We start from the raw sequence: 20,037 nt of genomic DNA on the forward strand, positions 1-20,037 counted from the left end.
AAGGTACTACAACGTGTTGAGGTAGGGGCAGGGTGTGGAAGGTACTACAACGTGTTGAGGTAGGGGAAGGTTGTGGAAGACACTACAATGTACTATAATGTGTTGAGGTAGGGGAAGGTTAAGGAAGACACTACAATGTACAACAACGTGTTGAGATAGGGGCAGGTTGTGGAAGGTACTACAACGTGTTGAGGTCGGGGAAGGTTGTGGAAGACACTACAATGTACTATAATGTGTTGAGGTAGGGGAAGGTTAAGGAAGACACTACAATGTACAACAACGTGTTGAGATAGGGGCAGGTTGTGGAAGGTCCTGTACTACAACGTGTTGAGGTCGGGGAAGGTTGTGGAAGGTACTACAACGTGTTGAGGTAGGGGAAGGTTGTGGAAGGTACTACAACGTGTTGAGGTAGGGGCAGGGTGTGGAAGGTACTACAACGTGTTGAGATAGGGGCAGGTTGTGGAAGGTACTACAACGTGTTGAGGTAGGGGAAGGTTGTGGAAGACACTACAATGTACTATAATGTGTTGAGGTAGGGGAAGGTTAAGGAAGACACTACAATGTACAACAACGTGTTGAGATAGGGGCAGGTTGTGGAAGGTCCTGTACTACAACGTGTTGAGGTCGGGGAAGGTTGTGGAAGGTACTACAACGTGTTGAGGTAGGGGTGGGTTGTGGAAGGTACTACAACGTGTTGAGGTTGGGGCAGGTTGTGGAAGGTACTACAACGTGTTGAGGTAGGGGCAGGTTGTGGAAGGTACTGTACTACAACGTGTTGAGGTCGGGGAAGGTTGTGGAAGGTCCTGTACTACAACGTGTTGAGGTAGGGGAAGGTTGTGGAAGGTACTACAACGTGTTGAGGTAGGGGCAGGGTGTGGAAGGTACTACAACGTGTTGAGGTCGGGGCAGGTTGTGGAAGGTACTACAACGTGTTGAGGTAGGGGCAGGGTGTGGAAGATACTACAACGTGTTGAGGTAGGGGAAGGTTGTGGAAGACACTACAATGTACTATAATGTGTTGAGGTAGGGGAAGGTTAAGGAAGACACTACAATGTACAACAACGTGTTGAGGTAGGGGCAGGTTGTGGAAGGTCCTGTACTACAACGTGTTGAGGTAGGGGAAGGTTGTGGAAGACACTACAATGTACTATAATGTGTTGAGGTAGGGGAAGGTTAAGGAAGACACTACAATGTACAACAACGTGTTGAGGTAGGGGCAGGTTGTGGAAGGTCCTGTACTACAACGTGTTGAGGTAGGGGTGGGTTGTGGAAGGTACTACAACGTGTTGAGGTAGGGGAAGGTTGTGGAAGGTACTACAACGTGTTGAGGTAGGGGAAGGTTGAGGTTGGTACTACAACGTGTTGAGGTAGGGGAAGGTTGTGGAAGGTACTACAACATGTTGAGATAGGGGCAGGTTGTGGAAGGTACTGTCTTCAACGTGTTGAGGTAGGGGAAGGTTGTGGAAGGTACTACAACGTGTTGAGGTTGGGGCAGGTTGTGGAAGGTACTACAACGTGTTGAGGTAGGGGCAGGGTGTGGAAGGTACTACAACGTGTTGAGATAGGGGCAGGTTGTGGAAGGTACTGTACTACAACGTGTTGAGGTAGGGGAAGGTTGTGGAAGGTACTACAACGTGTTGAGGTAGGGGCAGGGTGTGGAAGGTACTACAACGTGTTGAGGTAGGGGCAGGGTGTGGAAGGTACTACAACGTGTTGAGGTCGGGGCAGGTTGTGGAAGGTACTACAACGTGTTGAGGTAGGGGCAGGGTGTGGAAGACACTACAATGTACTATAATGTGTTGAGGTAGGGGAAGGTTAAGGAAGACACTACAATGTACAACAACGTGTTGAGATAGGGGCAGGTTGTGGAAGGTCCTGTACTACAACGTGTTGAGATAGGGGAAGGTTGTGGAAGGTACTACAACGTGTTGAGGTAGGGGAAGGTTGTGGAAGGTACTACAACGTGTTGAGGTAGGGGCAGGTTGTGGAAGGTACTACAACGTGTTGAGGTAGGGGAAGGTTGTGGAAGACACTACAATGTACTATAATGTGTTGAGGTAGGGGAAGGTTAAGGAAGACACTACAATGTACAACAACGTGTTGAGGTAGGGGCAGGTTGTGGAAGGTCCTGTACTACAACGTGTTGAGATAGGGGCAGGGTGTGGAAGGTACTACAACGTGTTGAGGTAGGGGCAGGGTGTGGAAGGTACTACAACGTGTTGAGGTAGGGGCAGGTTGTGGAAGGTACTGTACTACAACGTGTTGAGATAGGGGCAGGGTGTGGAAGGTACTACAACGTGTTGAGGTTGGGGCAGGTTGTGGAAGGTACTACAACGTGTTGAGGTAGGGGCAGGTTGTGGAAGGTACTACAACGTGTTGAGGTAGGTGCAGGGTGTGGAAGGTACTACAACGTTTTGAGGTTGGGGCAGGTTGTGGAAGGTACTGTACTACAAAGTGTTGAGGTAGGGGCAGGGTGTGGAAGGTACTGTACTACAACGTGTTGAGGTAGGGGCAGGGTGTGGAAGGTACTGTACTACAACGTGTTGAGGTTGGGGCAGGTTGTGGAAGGTACTGTACTACAACGTCTTGAGGTAGGGGCAGGTTGTGGAAGGTACTACAACGTGTTGAGGTAGGGGCAGGTTGTGGAAGGTACTACAACGTGTTGAGGTAGGGGCAGGGTGTGGAAGGTACTGTACTACAACGTGTTGAGGTAGGGGCAGGGTGTGGAAGGTACTGTACTACAACGTGTTGAGGTAGGGGCAGGTTGTGGAAGGTACTGTACTACAACGTGTTGAGGTAGGGGCAGGGTGTGGAAGGTACTGTACTACAACGTGTTGAGGTAGGGGCAGGTTGTGGAAGGTACTGTACTACAACGTGTTGAGGTTGGGGCAGGTTGTGGAAGGTACTGTACTACAACGTGTTGAGGTTGGGGCAGGTTGTGGAAGGTACTACAACGTGTTGAAGTAGGGGCAGGTTGTGGAAGGTACTGTACTACAACGTGTTGAGGTTGGGGCAGGTTGTGGAAGGTACTGTACTACAACGTGTTGAGGTAGGGGCAGGGTGTGGAAGGTACTGTACTACAACGTGTTGAGGTAGGGGCAGGTTGTGGAAGGTACTGTACTACAACGTGTTGAGGTAGGGGCAGGTTGTGGAAGGTACTGTACTACAACGTGTTGAGGTTGGGGCAGGTTGTGGAAGGTACTGTACTACAACGTGTTGAGGTTGGGGCAGGTTGTGGAAGGTACTGTACTACAACGTGTTGAGATAGGGGCAGGGTGTGGAAGGTACTACAACGTGTTGAGGTTGGGGCAGGTTGTGGAAGGTACTGTACTACAACGTGTTGAGGTAGGGGCAGGTTGTGGAAGGTACTACAACGTGTTGAGGTAGGGGCAGGGTGTGGAAGGTACTGTACTACAACGTGTTGAGGTAGGGGCAGGGTGTGGAAGGTACTGTACTACAACGTGTTGAGGTAGGGGCAGGTTGTGGAAGGTACTGTACTACAACGTGTTGAGGTAGGGGCAGGGTGTGGAAGGTACTGTACTACAACGTGTTGAGGTAGGGGCAGGTTGTGGAAGGTACTGTACTACAACGTGTTGAGGTTGGGGCAGGTTGTGGAAGGTACTGTACTACAACGTGTTGAGGTTGGGGCAGGTTGTGGAAGGTACTACAACGTGTTGAAGTAGGGGCAGGTTGTGGAAGGTACTGTACTACAACGTGTTGAGGTTGGGGCAGGTTGTGGAAGGTACTGTACTACAACGTGTTGAGGTAGGGGCAGGGTGTGGAAGGTACTGTACTACAACGTGTTGAGGTAGGGGCAGGTTGTGGAAGGTACTGTACTACAACGTGTTGAGGTAGGGGCAGGTTGTGGAAGGTACTGTACTACAACGTGTTGAGGTTGGGGCAGGTTGTGGAAGGTACTGTACTACAACGTGTTGAGGTTGGGGCAGGTTGTGGAAGGTACTGTACTACAACGTGTTGAGATAGGGGCAGGGTGTGGAAGGTACTACAACGTGTTGAGGTTGGGGCAGGTTGTGGAAGGTACTGTACTACAACGTGTTGAGGTTGGGGCAGGTTGTGGTAAGTCGTGCAGAGGTGGTCAATCTTTTGTTCTTAAAGGCCCAGTGTAGTCAAAATTCTGTTTTCCCAGGGTTTTGTATCATTTTGCTGATTAATCTAAGTAAAAGTAAAAGTGTAAAAATGAGTTCAGTGTTATTTCCTGATAGTTGTTGGTTGAAAATACAATCTATACATGACCTTCTAATGAGCAGGTTTGCACGGGAGGGTGTTTCTGCTTTCCATGGTGGCGTCACCATGCAGTAAATGAGTTAATTGACCAATAACAAAGAGAGTTCCAAACCTCTGCCAATAACAGCTAGTTTTCAGTTTTCCCTCCCCACTCAGACCACTCCCAGACAGTCCTAGCTAAATTCTTACTGGAGAAAGATTTTTGGGCATATTTTTATTTAAATCTATTACAGTAAGGTACTTAACTGTTACCCAGAAATTATTTGATATCGATATACAAACGGCTGCTTTGGGCATTTAATATATAATAATTACATATGACATTTAGCAGACACCTTTATCCAAAGCGACTTACAGTAATGGGCGCATACATTTTTATAGTGCATAATATAGTATATAATAATAGTACATTTTTCAACTAAGCCTTGATTGGTTGAATCATCATGCTAGGAAAAGGAACCAGGGGTTGTTAAGAAAGGCCGCTGGTTCCCCGAGCCGGCAAGGTGGAAAAATCTGCCGTTCTGTCCTTGAGCAACGCAGTTAACCTCCAACCACAACTGGTAGAACAGGGTCCATCCCTGGTACTGTCTCTTTGTCACAGCGCCCCTGTGAGGTCAGTCAAGACACCTGCAGCCACTAGCTCTCTGAGGAAGAGCTTCTCAGCGCTCACATCATGTACTACCTGGACAAAGACAATCAATACAGGAAGATACTTATGAGACTTTCATTTGAAAAATATTTATAATTCAAAAGTGCTTCTCTGACCTGGACCTTACGAGTAGCACAAGTGAACAAATGTTTTGATGGGAACAGCAAACAATCAGTGTTTGTCATTCTCTCTCCACTGCTCTTATAGACTGTAGTGTACCTGGGCCTTGATGGCGTCCATACTTAGACTCTCATAGTAGTGTAGTCTGGCACCGGGATGCTGCAGGTCATAACCAAACCCTGCCAGGCTCACCTCATCACACAGCTGTAGGGCCATCACCACCGCACTGGCACCTAACGTAGGAACTAACTGGAGAGAAGAGAGGATGGCAATTAAGTGTTTATTAAGGCTAACACGTGTTCAGACTACATCAATCTAACAAGAAACACTTCCACCCAAATGTTAAAGCAAACCATGTGGAGAGAGCCATTCAATGATTGCAACATTCATCCATTGGGGATGCATTTATACTGTACATGTACATGAAACTGCCAAAATAAAGGAAACACCAATATAGTGTCTTAGTAGGGCATTGTGCCACCACAAGCCATAACAGCTTCAATGCACCTGGGCAGACATTCTACAAGTGTCTGGAACTCTTTTGGAGGGATAAGACACAGAAATTCCATCATTTGTTGATGGTGGTGGAAAACACTGTCTATGGTGCCGCTGCAGAATCTCCCATAAGTGTTCAGTTGGGTTGAGATCTGATGACTGAGATGGCCATGGCATATGGTTTACATCGTATTCAGGCTCATCAAACCATTCATTGTCATCTTATAGGGGCATAGCCATGGTAGCCAAAATAATGGAAAAAAAACAATGGCCTGCACAGCGTTTTTATACATGACCCTAAGCATGATGGGATGCTAATTGCTTATTTAACTCAGGAACCACACCTGTGTGGAAGCACCTGCTTTCAATATACTTTGTATCCCTCACTTACTCAGGTGTTTCCATTATTTTGTCAGTTAGCTGTATGTCCTTTAAAATGATTATGTTGCTGTGTGTATCAGTAGTAGTAACCTTCCTCTGTTGCTGTGTGTATCAGTAGTAGTAACCTTCCTCTGTTGCTGTGTGTATCAGTAGTAGTAACCTTCCTCTGTTGCTGTGTGTATCAGTACTAACCTTCCTCTGTTGCTGTGTGTATCAGTAGTAGTAACCTTCCTCTGTTGCTGTGTGTATCAGTACTAACCTTCCTCTGTTGCTGTGTGTATCAGTAGTAGTAACCTTCCTCTGTTGCTGTGTGTATCAGTAGTAGTAACCTTCCTCTGTTTGCTGTGTGTATCAGTAGTAGTAACCTTCCTCTGTTGCTGTGTGTATCAGTAGTAGTAACCTTCCTCTGTTGCTGTGTGTATCAGTACTAACCTTCCTCTGTTGCTGTGTGTATCAGTAGTAGTAACCTTCCTCTGTTGCTGTGTGTATCAGTAGTAGTAACCTTCCTCTGTTGCTGTGTGTATCAGTAGTAGTAACCTTCCTCTGTTGCTGTGTGTATCAGTAGTAGTAACCTTCCTCTGTTGCTGTGTGTATCAGTAGTAGTAACCTTCCTCTGTTGCTGTGTGTATCAGTAGTAGTAACCTTCCTCTGTTGCTGTGTGTATCAGTAGTAGTAACCTTCCTCTGTTGCTGTATCAGTAGTAGTAACCTTCCTCTGTTGCTGTGTGTATCAGTACTAACCTTCCTCTGTTGCTGTGTGTATCAGTAGTAGTAACCTTCCTCTGTTGCTGTGTGTATCAGTAGTAGTAACCTTCCTCTGTTGCTGTGTGTATCAGTAGTAGTAACCTTCCTCTGTTGCTGTGTGTATCAGTAGTAGTAACCTTCCTCTGTTGCTGTGTGTATCAGTACTAACCTTCCTCTGTTGCTGTGTGTATCAGTAGTAGTAACCTTCCTCTGTTGCTGTGTGTATCAGTAGTAGTAACCTTCCTCTGTTGCTGTGTGTATCAGTACTAACCTTCCTCTGTTGCTGTGTGTATCAGTAGTAGTAACCTTCCTCTGTTGCTGTGTGTATCAGTAGTAGTAACCTTCCTCTGTTGCTGTGTGTATCAGTAGTAACCTTCCTCTGTTGCTGTGTGTATCAGTAGTAGTAACCTTCCTCTGTTGCTGTGTGTATCAGTACTAACCTTCCTCTGTTGCTGTGTGTATCAGTAGTAGTAACCTTCCTCTGTTGCTGTGTGTATCAGTACTAACCTTCCTCTGTTGCTGTGTGTATCAGTAGTAGTAACCTTCCTCTGTTGCTGTGTGTATCAGTAGTAGTAACCTTCCTCTGTTGCTGTGTGTATCAGTAGTAGTAACCTTCCTCTGTTGCTGTGTGTATCAGTAGTAGTAACCTTCCTCTGTTGCTGTGTGTATCAGTAGTAGTAACCTTCCTCTGTTGCTGTGTGTATCAGTACTAACCTTCCTCTGTTGCTGTGTGTATCAGTAGTAGTAACCTTCCTCTGTTGCTGTGTGTATCAGTACTAACCTTCCTCTGTTGCTGTGTGTATCAGTAGTAGTAACCTTCCTCTGTTGCTGTGTGTATCAGTAGTAGTAACCTTCCTCTGTTGCTGTGTGTATCAGTAGTAGTAACCTTCCTCTGTTGCTGTGTGTATCAGTAGTAGTAACCTTCCTCTGTTGCTGTGTGTATCAGTAGTAGTAACCTTCCTCTGTTGCTGTGTGTATCAGTAGTAGTAACCTTCCTCTGTTGCTGTGTGTATCAGTACTAACCTTCCTCTGTTGCTGTGTGTATCAGTAGTAGTAACCTTCCTCTGTTGCTGTGTGTATCAGTACTAACCTTCCTCTGTTGCTGTTGCTGTGTGTATCAGTAGTAGTAACCTTCCTCTGTTGCTGTGTGTATCAGTAGTAGTAACCTTCCTCTGTTGCTGTGTGTATCAGTAGTAGTAACCTTCCTCTGTTGCTGTGTGTATCAGTAGTAGTAACCTTCCTCTGTTGCTGTGTGTATCAGTAGTAGTAACCTTCCTCTGTTGCTGTGTGTATCAGTAGTAGTAACCTTCCTCTGTTGCTGTGTGTATCAGTAGTAGTAACCTTCCTCTGTTGCTGTGTGTATCAGTACTAACCTTCCTCTGTTGCTGTGTGTATCAGTAGTAGTAACCTTCCTCTGTTGCTGTGTGTATCAGTAGTAGTAACCTTCCTCTGTTGCTGTGTGTATCAGTAGTAGTAACCTTCCTCTGTTGCTGTGTGTATCAGTAGTAGTAACCTTCCTCTGTTGCTGTGTGTATCAGTAGTAGTAACCTTCCTCTGTTGCTGTGTGTATCAGTAGTAGTAACCTTCCTCTGTTGCTGTGTGTATCAGTAGTAGTAACCTTCCTCTGTTGCTGTGTGTATCAGTAGTACTAACCTTCCTCTGTTGCTGTGTGTATCAGTAGTAGTAACCTTCCTCTGTTGCTGTGTGTATCAGTAGTAGTAACCTTCCTCTGTTGCTGTGTATCAGTAGTAGTAACCTTCCTCTGTTGCTGTGTGTTCAGTAGTAGTAACCTTCCTCTGTTGCTGTGTGTATCAGTAGTACTAACCTTCCTCTGTTGCTGTGTGTATCAGTAGTAGTAACCTTCCTCTGTTGCTGTGTGTATCAGTAGTAGTAACCTTCCTCTGTTGCTGTGTGTATCAGTAGTAACCTTCCTCTGTTGCTGTGTGTATCAGTACTAACCGTCCTCTGTTGCTGTGTGTATCAGTACTAACCGTCCTCTGTTGCTGTGTGTATCAGTATTAACCTTCCTCTGTTGCTGTGTGTATCAGTACTAACCGTCCTCTGTTGCTGTGTGTATCAGTACTAACCTTCCTCTGTTGCTGTGTGTATTAGTAGTAGTAACCTTCCTCTGTTGCTGTGTGTATCAGTACTAACCTTCCTCTGTTGCTGTGTGTATCAGTACTAACCTTCCTCTGTTGCTGTGTGTATCAGTACTAACCTTCCTCTGTTGCTGTGTGTATCAGTACTAACCTTCCTCTGTTGCTGTGTGTATCAGTAGTAACCTTCCTCTGTTGCTGTGTGTATCAGTAGTAACCTTCCTCTGTTGCTGTGTGTATCAGTAGTAGTAACCTTCCTCTGTTGCTGTGTGTATCAGTAGTAGTAACCTTCCTCTGTTGCTGTGTGTATCAGTACTAACCTTCCTCTGTTGCTGTGTGTATCAGTAGTAACCTTCCTCTGTTGCTGTGTGTATCAGTACTAACCTTCCTCTGTTGCTGTGTGTATCAGTAGTAGTAACCTTCCTCTGTTGCTGTGTGTCTCAGTATTAACCTTCCTCTGTTGCTGTGTGTATCAGTACTAACCTTCCTCTGTTGCTGTGTGTATCAGTAGTAGTAACCTTCCTCTGTTGCTGTGTGTATCAGTACTAACCTTCCTCTGTTGCTGTGTGTATCTCTGCAGTGCTATGCCTGTCTTGTGCATGATCACTGGGTTGAGTATCTGGATGTTCTTCGGCTTCAGAGGAATGTTCTCCACTATGTCTCTCCAGAACCACAGCTTGGACCACCAGCTCTAGACAACCCAACCACAGGAAGCAGAACCAGTTCAGAAACAGCTCTAGAACACAAACATAGACAGGTTTGGGGAGTAATCAGTTGCATGTAATCTGATTAGAAAAAAACTAACTGTAATTAGTTATGTTATATGTAAAAATATTGTCACGATCGTTATAATGATTGGACCAAGTAGCAGCGTGGTAGGCGTACATATTCCTTTAATAAATGAAGACCAAACAAAAACAACAAAGTACCAAACGAAACATGAAGCTACTGTTGTGCACACAGGCAACTAACTGTAAGATCCCACAAATACCAAATGAGGAAATGGCTACCTAAATATGATCCCCAATTCAGAGACAACGATAAACAGCTGCCTCTGATTGGGAACCATATCAGGCCACCATAGAAATACAAATTCACCTAGATGACACGCCCAAGTCACGCCCCAACCAACACAGATAATAAACAGCTTACTATGGTCAGGGCGTTACAGTACCAACCCCCTGACTCAATAGGGAGGGTCCGGGTGGGCATCTATGATGGATGACACAGGGCGTCGGGGGCGGCTCCGGTGCGGGGTGATGTACCCACTCCGCTCGCAGATACGTCTTCCTCCATGGCGGCTCTGGTGCAGGGATCATCGCCGGAGGCTCCGGACCGTAGATCGTCGTAGGAGGCTCTGGACTGAGTACCCCTGCTGAAGGCTCTGGACCGCCGACCGTCGCTTTAGGCTCTGGACCGCCAACCTTCGCTGGTGGTTCCGGATCACAGACCGTCTCAGGAGGTTCCGGACCGTGGACCGTCGTTGGAGGTTCCGGACTGTGGACCGTCGTTGGAGGTTCCGGACTGGAAACTGTCGCCAGAAGCTCTGGACTGGAAACTGTCGCCGGAAGCTCCGAACTGTGGAGGCGCACTGGAGGCCTGATGCGTGGTGCCGGCACTAGAGTACCGGCTGGTGACACGCACCTCAGGGAGAGTGTGGGGAGGAGGCACAGGACGTACTGGACTATGGAGGCGCACTGGAGGCCTGATGCACAGGACCAGTACAGGTGGCACTGGGCTGGTGACACGCACCTCAGGGCGAGTGCGAGGAGCAGAGCACTTGAGGGAGAGTGCGAGGAGTTGGCACAGGACGCACTGTGTTGTAAAGGTACACTGGAGACCTGGTGTGTATAGCCGGCATCAATTGTTTCGGAACTTTAACACATGTTGCAGGACGAGTACGGGGAGCTGACTCAGGTGGCACCAAACTGACAACACGTTCCTTTATTCCAAATCCGAGAATCCTCCACCAACTCAACAACTCTCCCATTTCTCTCTCCTCCGAATTCTCCTTCTTCTCCCAGACTGGCTCTGGTTCACTGCTTGGCTCCGCCGACTGCTCCATGTGCCCCCCCCCACAAATTTGTGGCCTACCTCCCGACTTAACTCCTCGTATCGTCGCCGTTCCTCTCTCGCTGCCTCCATCTGCTTCCTTGGACGGCGATACTCTCCGGCCCGCGTCCAGGGTCCTTCTCCATCAGGATGTCCTCCCATGTCCACTCCTCCTGGCCACGCTGCTGGGTCCTTTTTTGGTGGGATCTTCTGTCACGATCGTTATAATGATTGGACCAAGGTACAGCGTGGTAGGCGTACATATTCCTTTAATAAATGAACACCGAACAAAAACAACAAACTACCAAACGAAACATGAATTGCTTGAATTGAACCTGGATTGCACACAGGCAACTAACTGAAGACAAGATCCCACAAATACCATATGAGGAAATGGCTACCTAAATATGATCCCCAATCAGAGACAACGATAAATAGCTGCCTCTGATTGGGAACCATATCAGGCCACCATAGAATTACAAATTCCCCTAGATGACCCACGCAAGTCACTATCACGCCCCAACCAACACAGAGAATAAACAGCTTACTATGGTCAGGGCATTACAAATATTGTAATCTGATTACAGATACTTTTGAAAAACTAGGTTATTACTTCTTGGATTACTTTTAAATTCAGAAAGGATGTTTATGAAAATTGAGTGCAAAGTGCAAATAGGATCATTTTGGTCATAAAGTCAGTCTCGTCTAAAACGGAGTTTAGAGTCTGAATGTGTCACAACGAGTAAATGAAGGTTAGTTTACAATTATGTCAACAATTCATACCCCTGTTTGCCTATTAACACGTGGAGGCACCGTGTTTTCTGGGAAACGTTAGCTAACGTTAGCTAGCTAGCTCATAATCAACCAGACATGTTTGATGCATTTCGCCAGCTTTCTTTCAATACTGTTTAAAGTCAAACTGGCTAGCTACTGTCCTTGTAGGTTTTGATTGAATGGCAAAGACAGAGCCATGAAACACCCACATCAAACCACACCCCCAACACAACTCTCGTTTGCCTTCGCTCATGGCCGCTAGCATTTCTTAATGAACATTGATGAAAAACAAGGCCGAATCAGGAAGTGCAATTGACCTTTAAGTTTATTCCACCTGAGTGAGTCTGACAACAAGTCAGAGACCACTATGACAGCATACCAAATGCAGTAACTGAAGGTGCAGATTATGTTAGGGTAATCCAAAAGTTACGTAACTAATAGAAATCTTGGACAGGTAAGTAGTAACTGTAACGGAAAGTAAGCTACCCAAGCCTGTCCATGGACAGCAGAATGTATAGAGGCTACTTAGAAGTCCTTTTCTGTCTGCAAATCTGCACTAAAATTCCTCAAGCCACTGTGTCTCTGACAGGGAAACCAACAGGTAAACAGGGAAACCAACAGGTAGTAAACACGCTCCCACCAGAGGCTGTTTGGTGATGACAGAGGTGAGCCAGTCCAGGTCCAGGCACTTGTAGACCACCAGGGTAACCAGGGAGGTGTGTCTGTACTCGCTGGGGGAAAGGGGAGCTCCCTCTGGGTACATCAAACGGACAGTGGTCCTGGAGCCTGCGTCCCTCTCAAACCCTGACACTGGGGCATTGTTCATCCTGAGAGGACAAAGAAGAGTGTGAAGGGGAAGGAGAAAGAGGAGGGCAAGGAGGAGAAAGAGGAGGGCAAGGAGGAGAAAGAGGAGGGCAAGGAGGTGAGAGAGGAGAAGAAGGAAACCACAGCTTCAGAAAATACTAATCTAATCCAGTGTATCCCCTTAGTGACCAGGAGTGGTAGAGGTTAGTTTGGTTCCTTAGATGTATTTATTTTAGCAGTCTGGAAAACTAAAGACGGGATTGGTTATAATATCAGAAACAGATTGTCACTTAGGAGGTACAGTAGGGGGTCATGGAAAATATTATCTGATTTAAAAAGATTGTGCTTCTTTTACAATTACATTGATTGTATGTTTGATTGGTCATTCACCTGATGATGACATCATACTGGTCAATATGGGATCCCAGGTGGCTGCCATGTAGCACCCCTCCACTGCCCACCACCACACACCTCCTACAGCCCCCACCCCTACCTCTCCCCTCCAGGGATGGGGGCAGGCCTGGATGAGTTAGAGAGGACAGGGCCCTAGCCACCCTCTCGTCACAGCCCTGGAGGCCCAGGGGAGGAGCCAAGTCCCAGGGAATAGGCCTGTCTGCTGCAATCCCCGACTGGAGGAACACAGGGATGTTCTGGAGGTCTGAGGAGGAGTCCAGAGAGAGGAGACGAGACACACACCAGCCCGGATGGCAGGGCTGCACAAGCAGGGAGGCAGAGCGGTTTAGTAATACCTGGAGGAGAGGGGAGAGGGGAGAGGGACGGGGAGTTTAGTATGACCTGGAGGATAGAGGAGAGGTGAGAGGGGAGAGGGATGGGAGTTTAGTACGACCTGGAGGAGAGAGGAGAGGGGAGAGGGAGGGTGAGTTTAGTATGACCTGGAGGAGAGAGGAGAGGGGAGAGGGACGGTGAGTTTAGTATGACCTGGAGGAGAGAGGAGAGGTGAGGGGAGAGAGGGATGTGAGTTTAGTAAGACCTGGATGAGAGAGGAGAGGGGAGAGGGATGGGGAGTTTAGTATGACCTGGAAGAGAGAGGAGAGGGGAGAGGGATGGGGAGTTTAGTATGACCTGGAAGAGAGAGGAGAGGGGAGAGAGATGGGGAGTTTAGTAAGACCTGGAGGAGAGAGGAGAGGGGAGAGGGACGATGAGTTTAGTATGACCTGGAGGAAAGAGGAGAGGGAGAGGGACGGTGAGTTTAGTATGACCTGGAGGAGAGAGGAGAGGGGAGAGAGATGGGGAGTTTAGTAAGACCTGGAAAGAGAGAAGAGGGGAGAGGGATGGGGAGTTTAGTATGACCTGGAAGAGAGGGGAGAGGGAGAGGGAGAGGGGAGAGGAGGGGAGAGGGGAGAGGGGAGAGGGAGAGGGGAGAGGGAGAGGGAAGTGGGAGGGGGAGTTTAGTAAGACCTGGAGGAGAGAGGTGAGGGGAGAGGGGAGAGGGACAGGGAGTTTAGTAAGACCTGGAGGAGAGAGAAGAGGGGAGAGAGACGGGGAGTTTAGTAAGACCTGGAAGAGAGAGGAGAGGGGAGAGGGATGGGGAGTTTAGTATGACCTGGAAGAGAGAGGAGAGGGGAGAGGGATGGGGAGTTTAGTATGACCTGGAAGAGAGAGGAGAGGGGATAGGGATGGGGAGTTTAGTATGACCTGGAAGAGAGAGGAGAGGGGAGAGGGACGTGGAGTTTAGTATGACCTGGAGGAGAGAGGAGAGGGGAGAGGGATGGGGAGTTTAGTAAGACCTGGAAGAGAGAGGAGAGGGGAGCGGGATGGGAGTTTAGTATGACCTAGAGGAGAGGGGAGAGGGAAGTGGGAGAGGGAGTTTAGTATGACCTAGAGGAGAGAGGAGAGGGGAGAGAGACGGGGAGTTTAGTAAGACCTGGAAGAGAGAGGAGAGGGGAGAGGGACAGTGAATTTAGTATGACCTGGAGGAGAGAGGAGAGAGGAGAGAGGAGAGGGGAGAGGGGAGAGGGACAGGGAGTTTAGTATGACCTGGAGGAGAGGGGAGAGGGAAGTGGGAGGAGGAGTTTAGTAAGACCTGGAAAGAGAGGAGAGGGAGTGGGAGGGGAGTTTAGTAAGACCTGGAAGAGAGAGGAGAGGGGAGTGGGATGGTGAGTTTAGTATGACCTGGAGGAGAGAGGAGAAGGGAGAGGGGAGAGGGACAGGGAGTTTAGTATGACCTGAAAGAGAGGGTAGAGGGGAGAGGGGAGAGAGTCGGGGAGTTTCGTAAGACGTGTAGGAGAGAGGAGAGGGGAGAGGGAGTGGGAGTTTAGTATGACCTGGAGGAGAGGGGAGAGGGGAGAAGGGAGAGGGACAGGGAGTTTAGTGTGAGCTGAAAGAGAGGGAGAGGGGAGAGAGTCGGGAGTTTAGTAAGACGTGTAGGAGAGAGGAGAGGGGAGAGGGTCGGGAGTTTAGTAAGACGTGTAGGAGAGAGGAGAGGGGAGAGGGACAGGGAGTTTCGTGTGACCTGAAAGAGAGTGGAGAGGGGAGAGAGTCAGGGAGTTTAGTAAGGTGTGTAGGAGAGAGGAGAGGGGAGAGAGTCGGGGAGTTTAGTAAGACGTGTAGGAGAGAGGAGAGGGGAGAGAGTCGGGGAGTTTAGTAAGACGTGTAGGAGAGAGGAGAGGGGAGTGGGAGGGGGAGTTCAATAAGTCCTACAGCACAGACTAGAGTAAGAGAAATCAGTTCAGTTTAATACACACAACACGCACCCTAATATATAGTTGAAGTCGGAAGTTTACATACACTTAGGTTGGAGTCATTAAAACTCGTTTTTCAACCACTCCACAAATTTCTTGTTAACAAACTATAGTTTTGGCAAGTAGGTTAGGACATCTACTTTGTGCATGACACAAGTCATTTTTCCAACAATTGTTTAGAGAAAGATTATTTCACTTATAATTCACTGTGTCACAATTCCAGTGGGTCAGAAGTTTATATACACTAAGTTGACTGTGCCTTTAAACAGCTTGGAAAATTCCAGAAAATTATGTCATGACATTAGAAGCTTCTGATAGGCTAATTGACATCATTTGAGTCAACTGGAGGTGTACCTGTAGATGTATTTTAAGGCCTACCTTCAAACTCAGTGCCTCTTTGACATCATGGGAAAATCAAAAGAAATCAGCCAAAACAACTGTAGATCTCCACAAGTCTGATTCTTCCTTGGGAGCAATTTCCAAATGCCTGAAGGTACCACGTTCATCTGTACAACCAATAGTACACAAGTATAAACAGCATGGAAACACACAGCCGTCATACAGCTCAGGAAGGAGACGCGTTTTGTCTCTTAGAGATGAATGTACTTTGGTGCAAAAAGTGAAAATCAATCCCAGAACAACAGCAAAGGACCTTGTGAAGATGCTGGAGGGAACAGGTACAAAAGTATCTATATCCACAGTAAAACATGTCCTATATCGACATAACCTGAAAGGCCGCTCAGCAAGGAAGAAGCCACTTCTCCAAAGCCATCATAAAAAATTCAGACTATGGTTTGCAACTGCACATGGGGACGAAGATCGTACTTTTTGGAGAAATGTCCTCTGGTCTGATGAAACAAAAATAGAACTGTGTGACCATAATAGCCATTGTTATGTTTGGAGGAAAAAGGGGGAGGCATGCAAGCCGAAGAACACCATCCCAACCGTGAAGCACAGCATCATGTTGTGTGGGTGCTTCGCTGCTGGGGGGACTGGTGCACTTCACAAAATAGATGGCATCATGAGGTAGGAAAATTATGTGGATATATTGAAGCAACATCTCAAGACATCAGTCAGGAAGTTAAAGCTTGGTCACAAATGTGTCTTCCAAATAGACAATGACCCCAAGCATACTTCCAAAGTTGTGGCAAAAATTTTTTAAGGACAACAAAGTCAAGGTATTGGAGTGACCATCACAAAGTCCTGACCTCAATACTATAGAAAATAGGCAGAACTGAAAAAGCGTGTGCGAGCAAGGAGGCCTACAAACCTGACTCAGTTACAGCAGCTCTGTGAGGAGAAATGGACCAAAATTCCCCAACTTATTGTGGGAAGCTTGTGGAAGGCTACCCAAACATTTGTCCCACATTAAGCAATTTAATGACAATGCTACCAAATACTAATTTGAGTGTATGTAAACTTCTGACCCACTGGGAATGCAATGAAAGAAATAAAAGCTGAAATAAATCACTCTCTCTACTATAATTCTGACATTTCACATTCTTAAAATAAAGTGGTGATCCTAACTGACCTAAAACAGGGAAGTTTTCTAGAATTAAATGTCAGGAATGGTGACAAACTGAGTTAAAATTAATTTGGCTAAGGTGTATGTAAGTGTCCGACTTCAACTGTATTCATGTATTCATGTGTTTTTGTGTGTGTTCAGTACCATGTCAGTGTGTTGATTGTCGTTAGCCCCTGACAGAGGGTCTGAAGGTATAAGAGCAGGGACCAGGATAGCAGAGTAGCATCCCACCAGCAGCACTAGACTCAAGGCTAGGTTGTTAGTCCTGGAATAGAAAGGTTATACGTGAATGACACACACACACACACACACACACACACACACACACACACACACACACACACACAGAGCCATACCTGCTGAGTAGCATCTCCCTGGTGTCAGGTGTAGGTCTCCTGTGTGTAACTGTAACAGCTGTTTTCTCAGTGAAGTCAGCATCAGGCACCGGAGGAGAGCTGTAGTCATCTGGGTCCTCCACACTAAGGTGTTTCAGAGTCACCATGCTGACCTGGAGTCAGACCAGGGAAAGGTAGGATCACGATTGTGGTTGTGGCTAACGTTAGGGTTCAGCCAGATTGTGGCCATTCAGCAGGGGAGACAGGTAGCCTTGAGGTTCAAGCGTTGGGCCAGTAACCGCAAGATTTTGGTTCGAGTCCTGGAGCTAACATTGTGAAAAACACTGTTGCTGTGCTCTTGTCACCAACTGCTCCAACTGCTCCAGGGGTGCTGGACGATGATGTTTCTGTCTGTGTCCCCATTCCCTGCGGGTGTCTCAGTGAGAGTTGGGCTATTCAATACATGCATTTCCATTACAGTGCAAAAATAAACACCCTTTAAATTATTATAGGGTTAGTGTCACACCAGGGGAAAGGTTAGGGATGAGATCCTATTTTTCTGTGCTTGTCCTGAAATCCATTAAAACTGTCCACACCAAGACATTGACAATATTTACTGAAGGGTGCTATTGCTAGCTAACTCCACACAGCCACTAGTAAACTTAACAAAGGCATATCTCAGTGACAAACTTGTCTAAATGAAGGTTGAATAGAACAATTCAAAATATTTCATATCAGAAAAAATAAGCAAAAATACCTACCTAAAGACTAGGGGCTCAGAGATGTTAGAGAAAGTCTGTAGACAGCAGTCGTCTGTGGTGTTCTTCTTCTGTCCTCCATGCTCTGGTGACGAACAAGCAAATTACTATAATCAGCTAAAATGGCTGCCACACTTAACTGAAGATGTCCCTAACCGCTGATCTAAGGTCAGTTTTGCGTTTGTACTACTTGTGGTAAACGTTAAGATTAAGGTGAGGGTGAGCTGATTCTACATCTGTGTCAGAGAGCGTGTAATGCTGTTCATGCACCAGTGAACTCTGCCTCCTCCTTCCTAACTGAAAATTAATAATTGACCTACTGTTACACAGTAAGACGGTCAGGCTCACAGGAACAACAGCCAGTGTGTCTGTGTGTGTGTGTGTGTGTGTGTGTGTGTGTGTGTGTGTGTGTGTGTGTGTGTGTGTGTGTGTGTGTGTGTGTGTGTGTGTGTGTGTGTTTGTGTGTGTTTGTTTGTGTGTGTGTGTGTGTGCGTGTCGTTGGAAAATTGAGGATGTGCACCTCTGTGTGTGTGTGTGTGTGTGTGTGTGTGTGTGTGTGTGTGTGTGTGTGTGTGTGTGTGTTTGTGTGTGTGTGTTGTGTGTGTGTGTGTGTGTGTGCACCTCGTGTCGTTGGAAAATTGAGGATGTGCACCTCTGTGTGTGTGTGTGTGTGTGTGTGTGTGTGTGTGTGTTGTTGAAAATGTGAGGATGTGTGTGTGTGTGTGTGTGCGTGTCGTTGGAAAGGATGTGCACCTCTGTGTGTGTGTGTGTGTGTGTGTGTGTGTGTGTGTGTGTGTGCGTGTCGTTGGAAAATTGAGGATGTGCACCTCTGTGTGTGTGTGTGTGTGTGTGTGTGTGTGTGTGTGTGTGTGTGTGTGTGTGTGTGTGTGTGCGTGTCGTTGGAAAATTGAGGATGTGCACCTCGTGTCGTTGGAAAATTGAGGATGTGTGTGTGTGTGTGTGTGTGTGTGTGTGTGTGTGTGTGTGTGTGTGTGTGTGTGTGTGTGTGTGTGTGTGTGTGTGTGTGTGTGTGTATGCTAACGTACACGACCGTTCACAAGTTTGGGGTCACTTAGAAATGTCCTTGTTTTTAAAGAAAAGCACATTTTTGTCTGTTAAAATAACATAAAATTGCTCAGAAATACAGTGTAGACATTATTAATGTTGTAAATTACTATTGTAGCTTGAAACAGCAGATTTTTATGGAATATCTACATAGGCTCATTATCAGCAACCATCACTCCTGTGTTCCAATAGCACGTTGTGTTAGCTTATCATTTTAAAAGACGAATTGATCATTAGAAAAACCTTTTGCAATAATGTTAGCACAGCTGAAAACTGTTGTTCTAAATAAAGAAGCAATAAAACTGGCCTTCTTTAGACTAGTTGAGTATCTAGCTTCATTAAATAGTACCTGCAAAACACCCGTCTCAACGTCAACAGTGAAGAGGCGACACCGGGATGCTGACCTTCTAGGCAGAGTTCCTCTGTCCAGTGTCTGTGTTCTTTTGCCCATCTTAATCATTTATTTTTATTGGCCAGTCTGAGATATGGCTTTTTCTTTGCAACTCTGCCTAGAAGACCTCATCCCGGAGTCGCCTCTTCACTGTTGAAGTTGAGATGGGTGTTTTGCGGGTACTATTTAATGAAGCTGCCAGTTGAGGACTTGTGAGGCATCTGTTTCTCAAACTAGACAGTGTAATGTACTTGTCCTCTTGCTCAGTTGTGCACCGGGGCCTCCCACTCCTCTTTCTATTCTGGTTAGAGCCAGTTTGCGCTGTGCTTTTCTTTCAAAAACAAGGACTTTTGAACGGTAGTGTATGTAGAGAAATACGGGACCATCTGTAGAAATGTAATAACTTTTATCTATGCCTTTTTACATTGATCCGTCTGAGCCTCATATTGAGTTCTGTGCACTGCTCTCGGCCCAAGTGTTCTGGTGATGTCTCACACACACACAGCCTAAGTAATAACTATACTTATTTACTGCTCTCTAATGTCCTCTTAACCTGAGATGTATATCAATCACCATGACTCATCCTGCTGGATCACACATTTATTACAGCTCAGATAAGTAGCATGCTCTGGTGGTGGGCTGCTCAGTATGTTAGCCTGACCTTTGCTATCAACTGCTTTTCAAAGGTGTGCATGTGAAAGGGTGGTGTGCTGTGTGTGTGTGTGTGTGTGTGTGTGTGTGTGTGTGTGTGTGTGTGTGTGTGTGTGTGTGTGTGTGTGTGTGTGTGTGTGTGTGTGTGTGTGTGTGGGTGTGGGGGGGGACTGTGAACAACATTTGTAACATACAAAGGCTTTTGATACAGACTGATAAACCGACTGATAATTGTGTCAAACTGAATCCTT

The 20,037-nt window shown here is 46.7% G+C and overlaps 1 protein-coding gene across 1 annotated transcript; it reads right to left on the minus strand.

Moving 5' to 3' along the window:
* Window positions 1-4,442: 4,442 nt before the first annotated feature.
* st3gal7 (ST3 beta-galactoside alpha-2,3-sialyltransferase 7) lies at window positions 4,443-17,893 on the minus strand. Its single transcript, XM_042306257.1, has 8 exons — window positions 17,683-17,893; window positions 16,943-17,094; window positions 16,731-16,851; window positions 12,750-13,108; window positions 12,196-12,382; window positions 9,280-9,420; window positions 5,114-5,263; window positions 4,443-4,927 (listed from the first exon to the last, which is right to left on the minus strand). Exons 2-8 carry the CDS (start codon window positions 17,086-17,088, stop codon window positions 4,841-4,843), a joined length of 1,191 nt encoding a protein of 396 aa, XP_042162191.1. The 5' UTR covers window positions 17,089-17,094; window positions 17,683-17,893; the 3' UTR covers window positions 4,443-4,840.
* Between the last annotated feature and the right edge of the window lie 2,144 nt (window positions 17,894-20,037).

The sequence above is a fragment of the Oncorhynchus tshawytscha genome, linkage group LG25 (genome assembly GCF_018296145.1).
Source record: "Oncorhynchus tshawytscha isolate Ot180627B linkage group LG25, Otsh_v2.0, whole genome shotgun sequence".
In the NCBI taxonomy this organism is placed as follows: domain Eukaryota; kingdom Metazoa; phylum Chordata; class Actinopteri; order Salmoniformes; family Salmonidae; genus Oncorhynchus; species Oncorhynchus tshawytscha.

What these genes read in the sequence shown, in the direction of transcription:
- st3gal7 (XM_042306257.1), bottom strand. Translation starts at nt 17,088, where the DNA reads ATGGTGACTCTGAAACACCTTAGTGTGGAGGACCCAGATGACTACAGC. An exon ending in ACAATCAACACACTGACATG is followed by an intron (nt 13,109 to 16,730) that starts GTACTGAACACA and finishes CCTCTCCTCCAG; the next exon opens with GTATTACTAAACCGCTCTGC. An exon ending in ACACACAGCAACAGAGGAAG is followed by an intron (nt 5,264 to 9,279) that starts GTTAGTACTGAT and finishes TCTTCTCTCCAG; the next exon opens with TTAGTTCCTACGTTAGGTGC.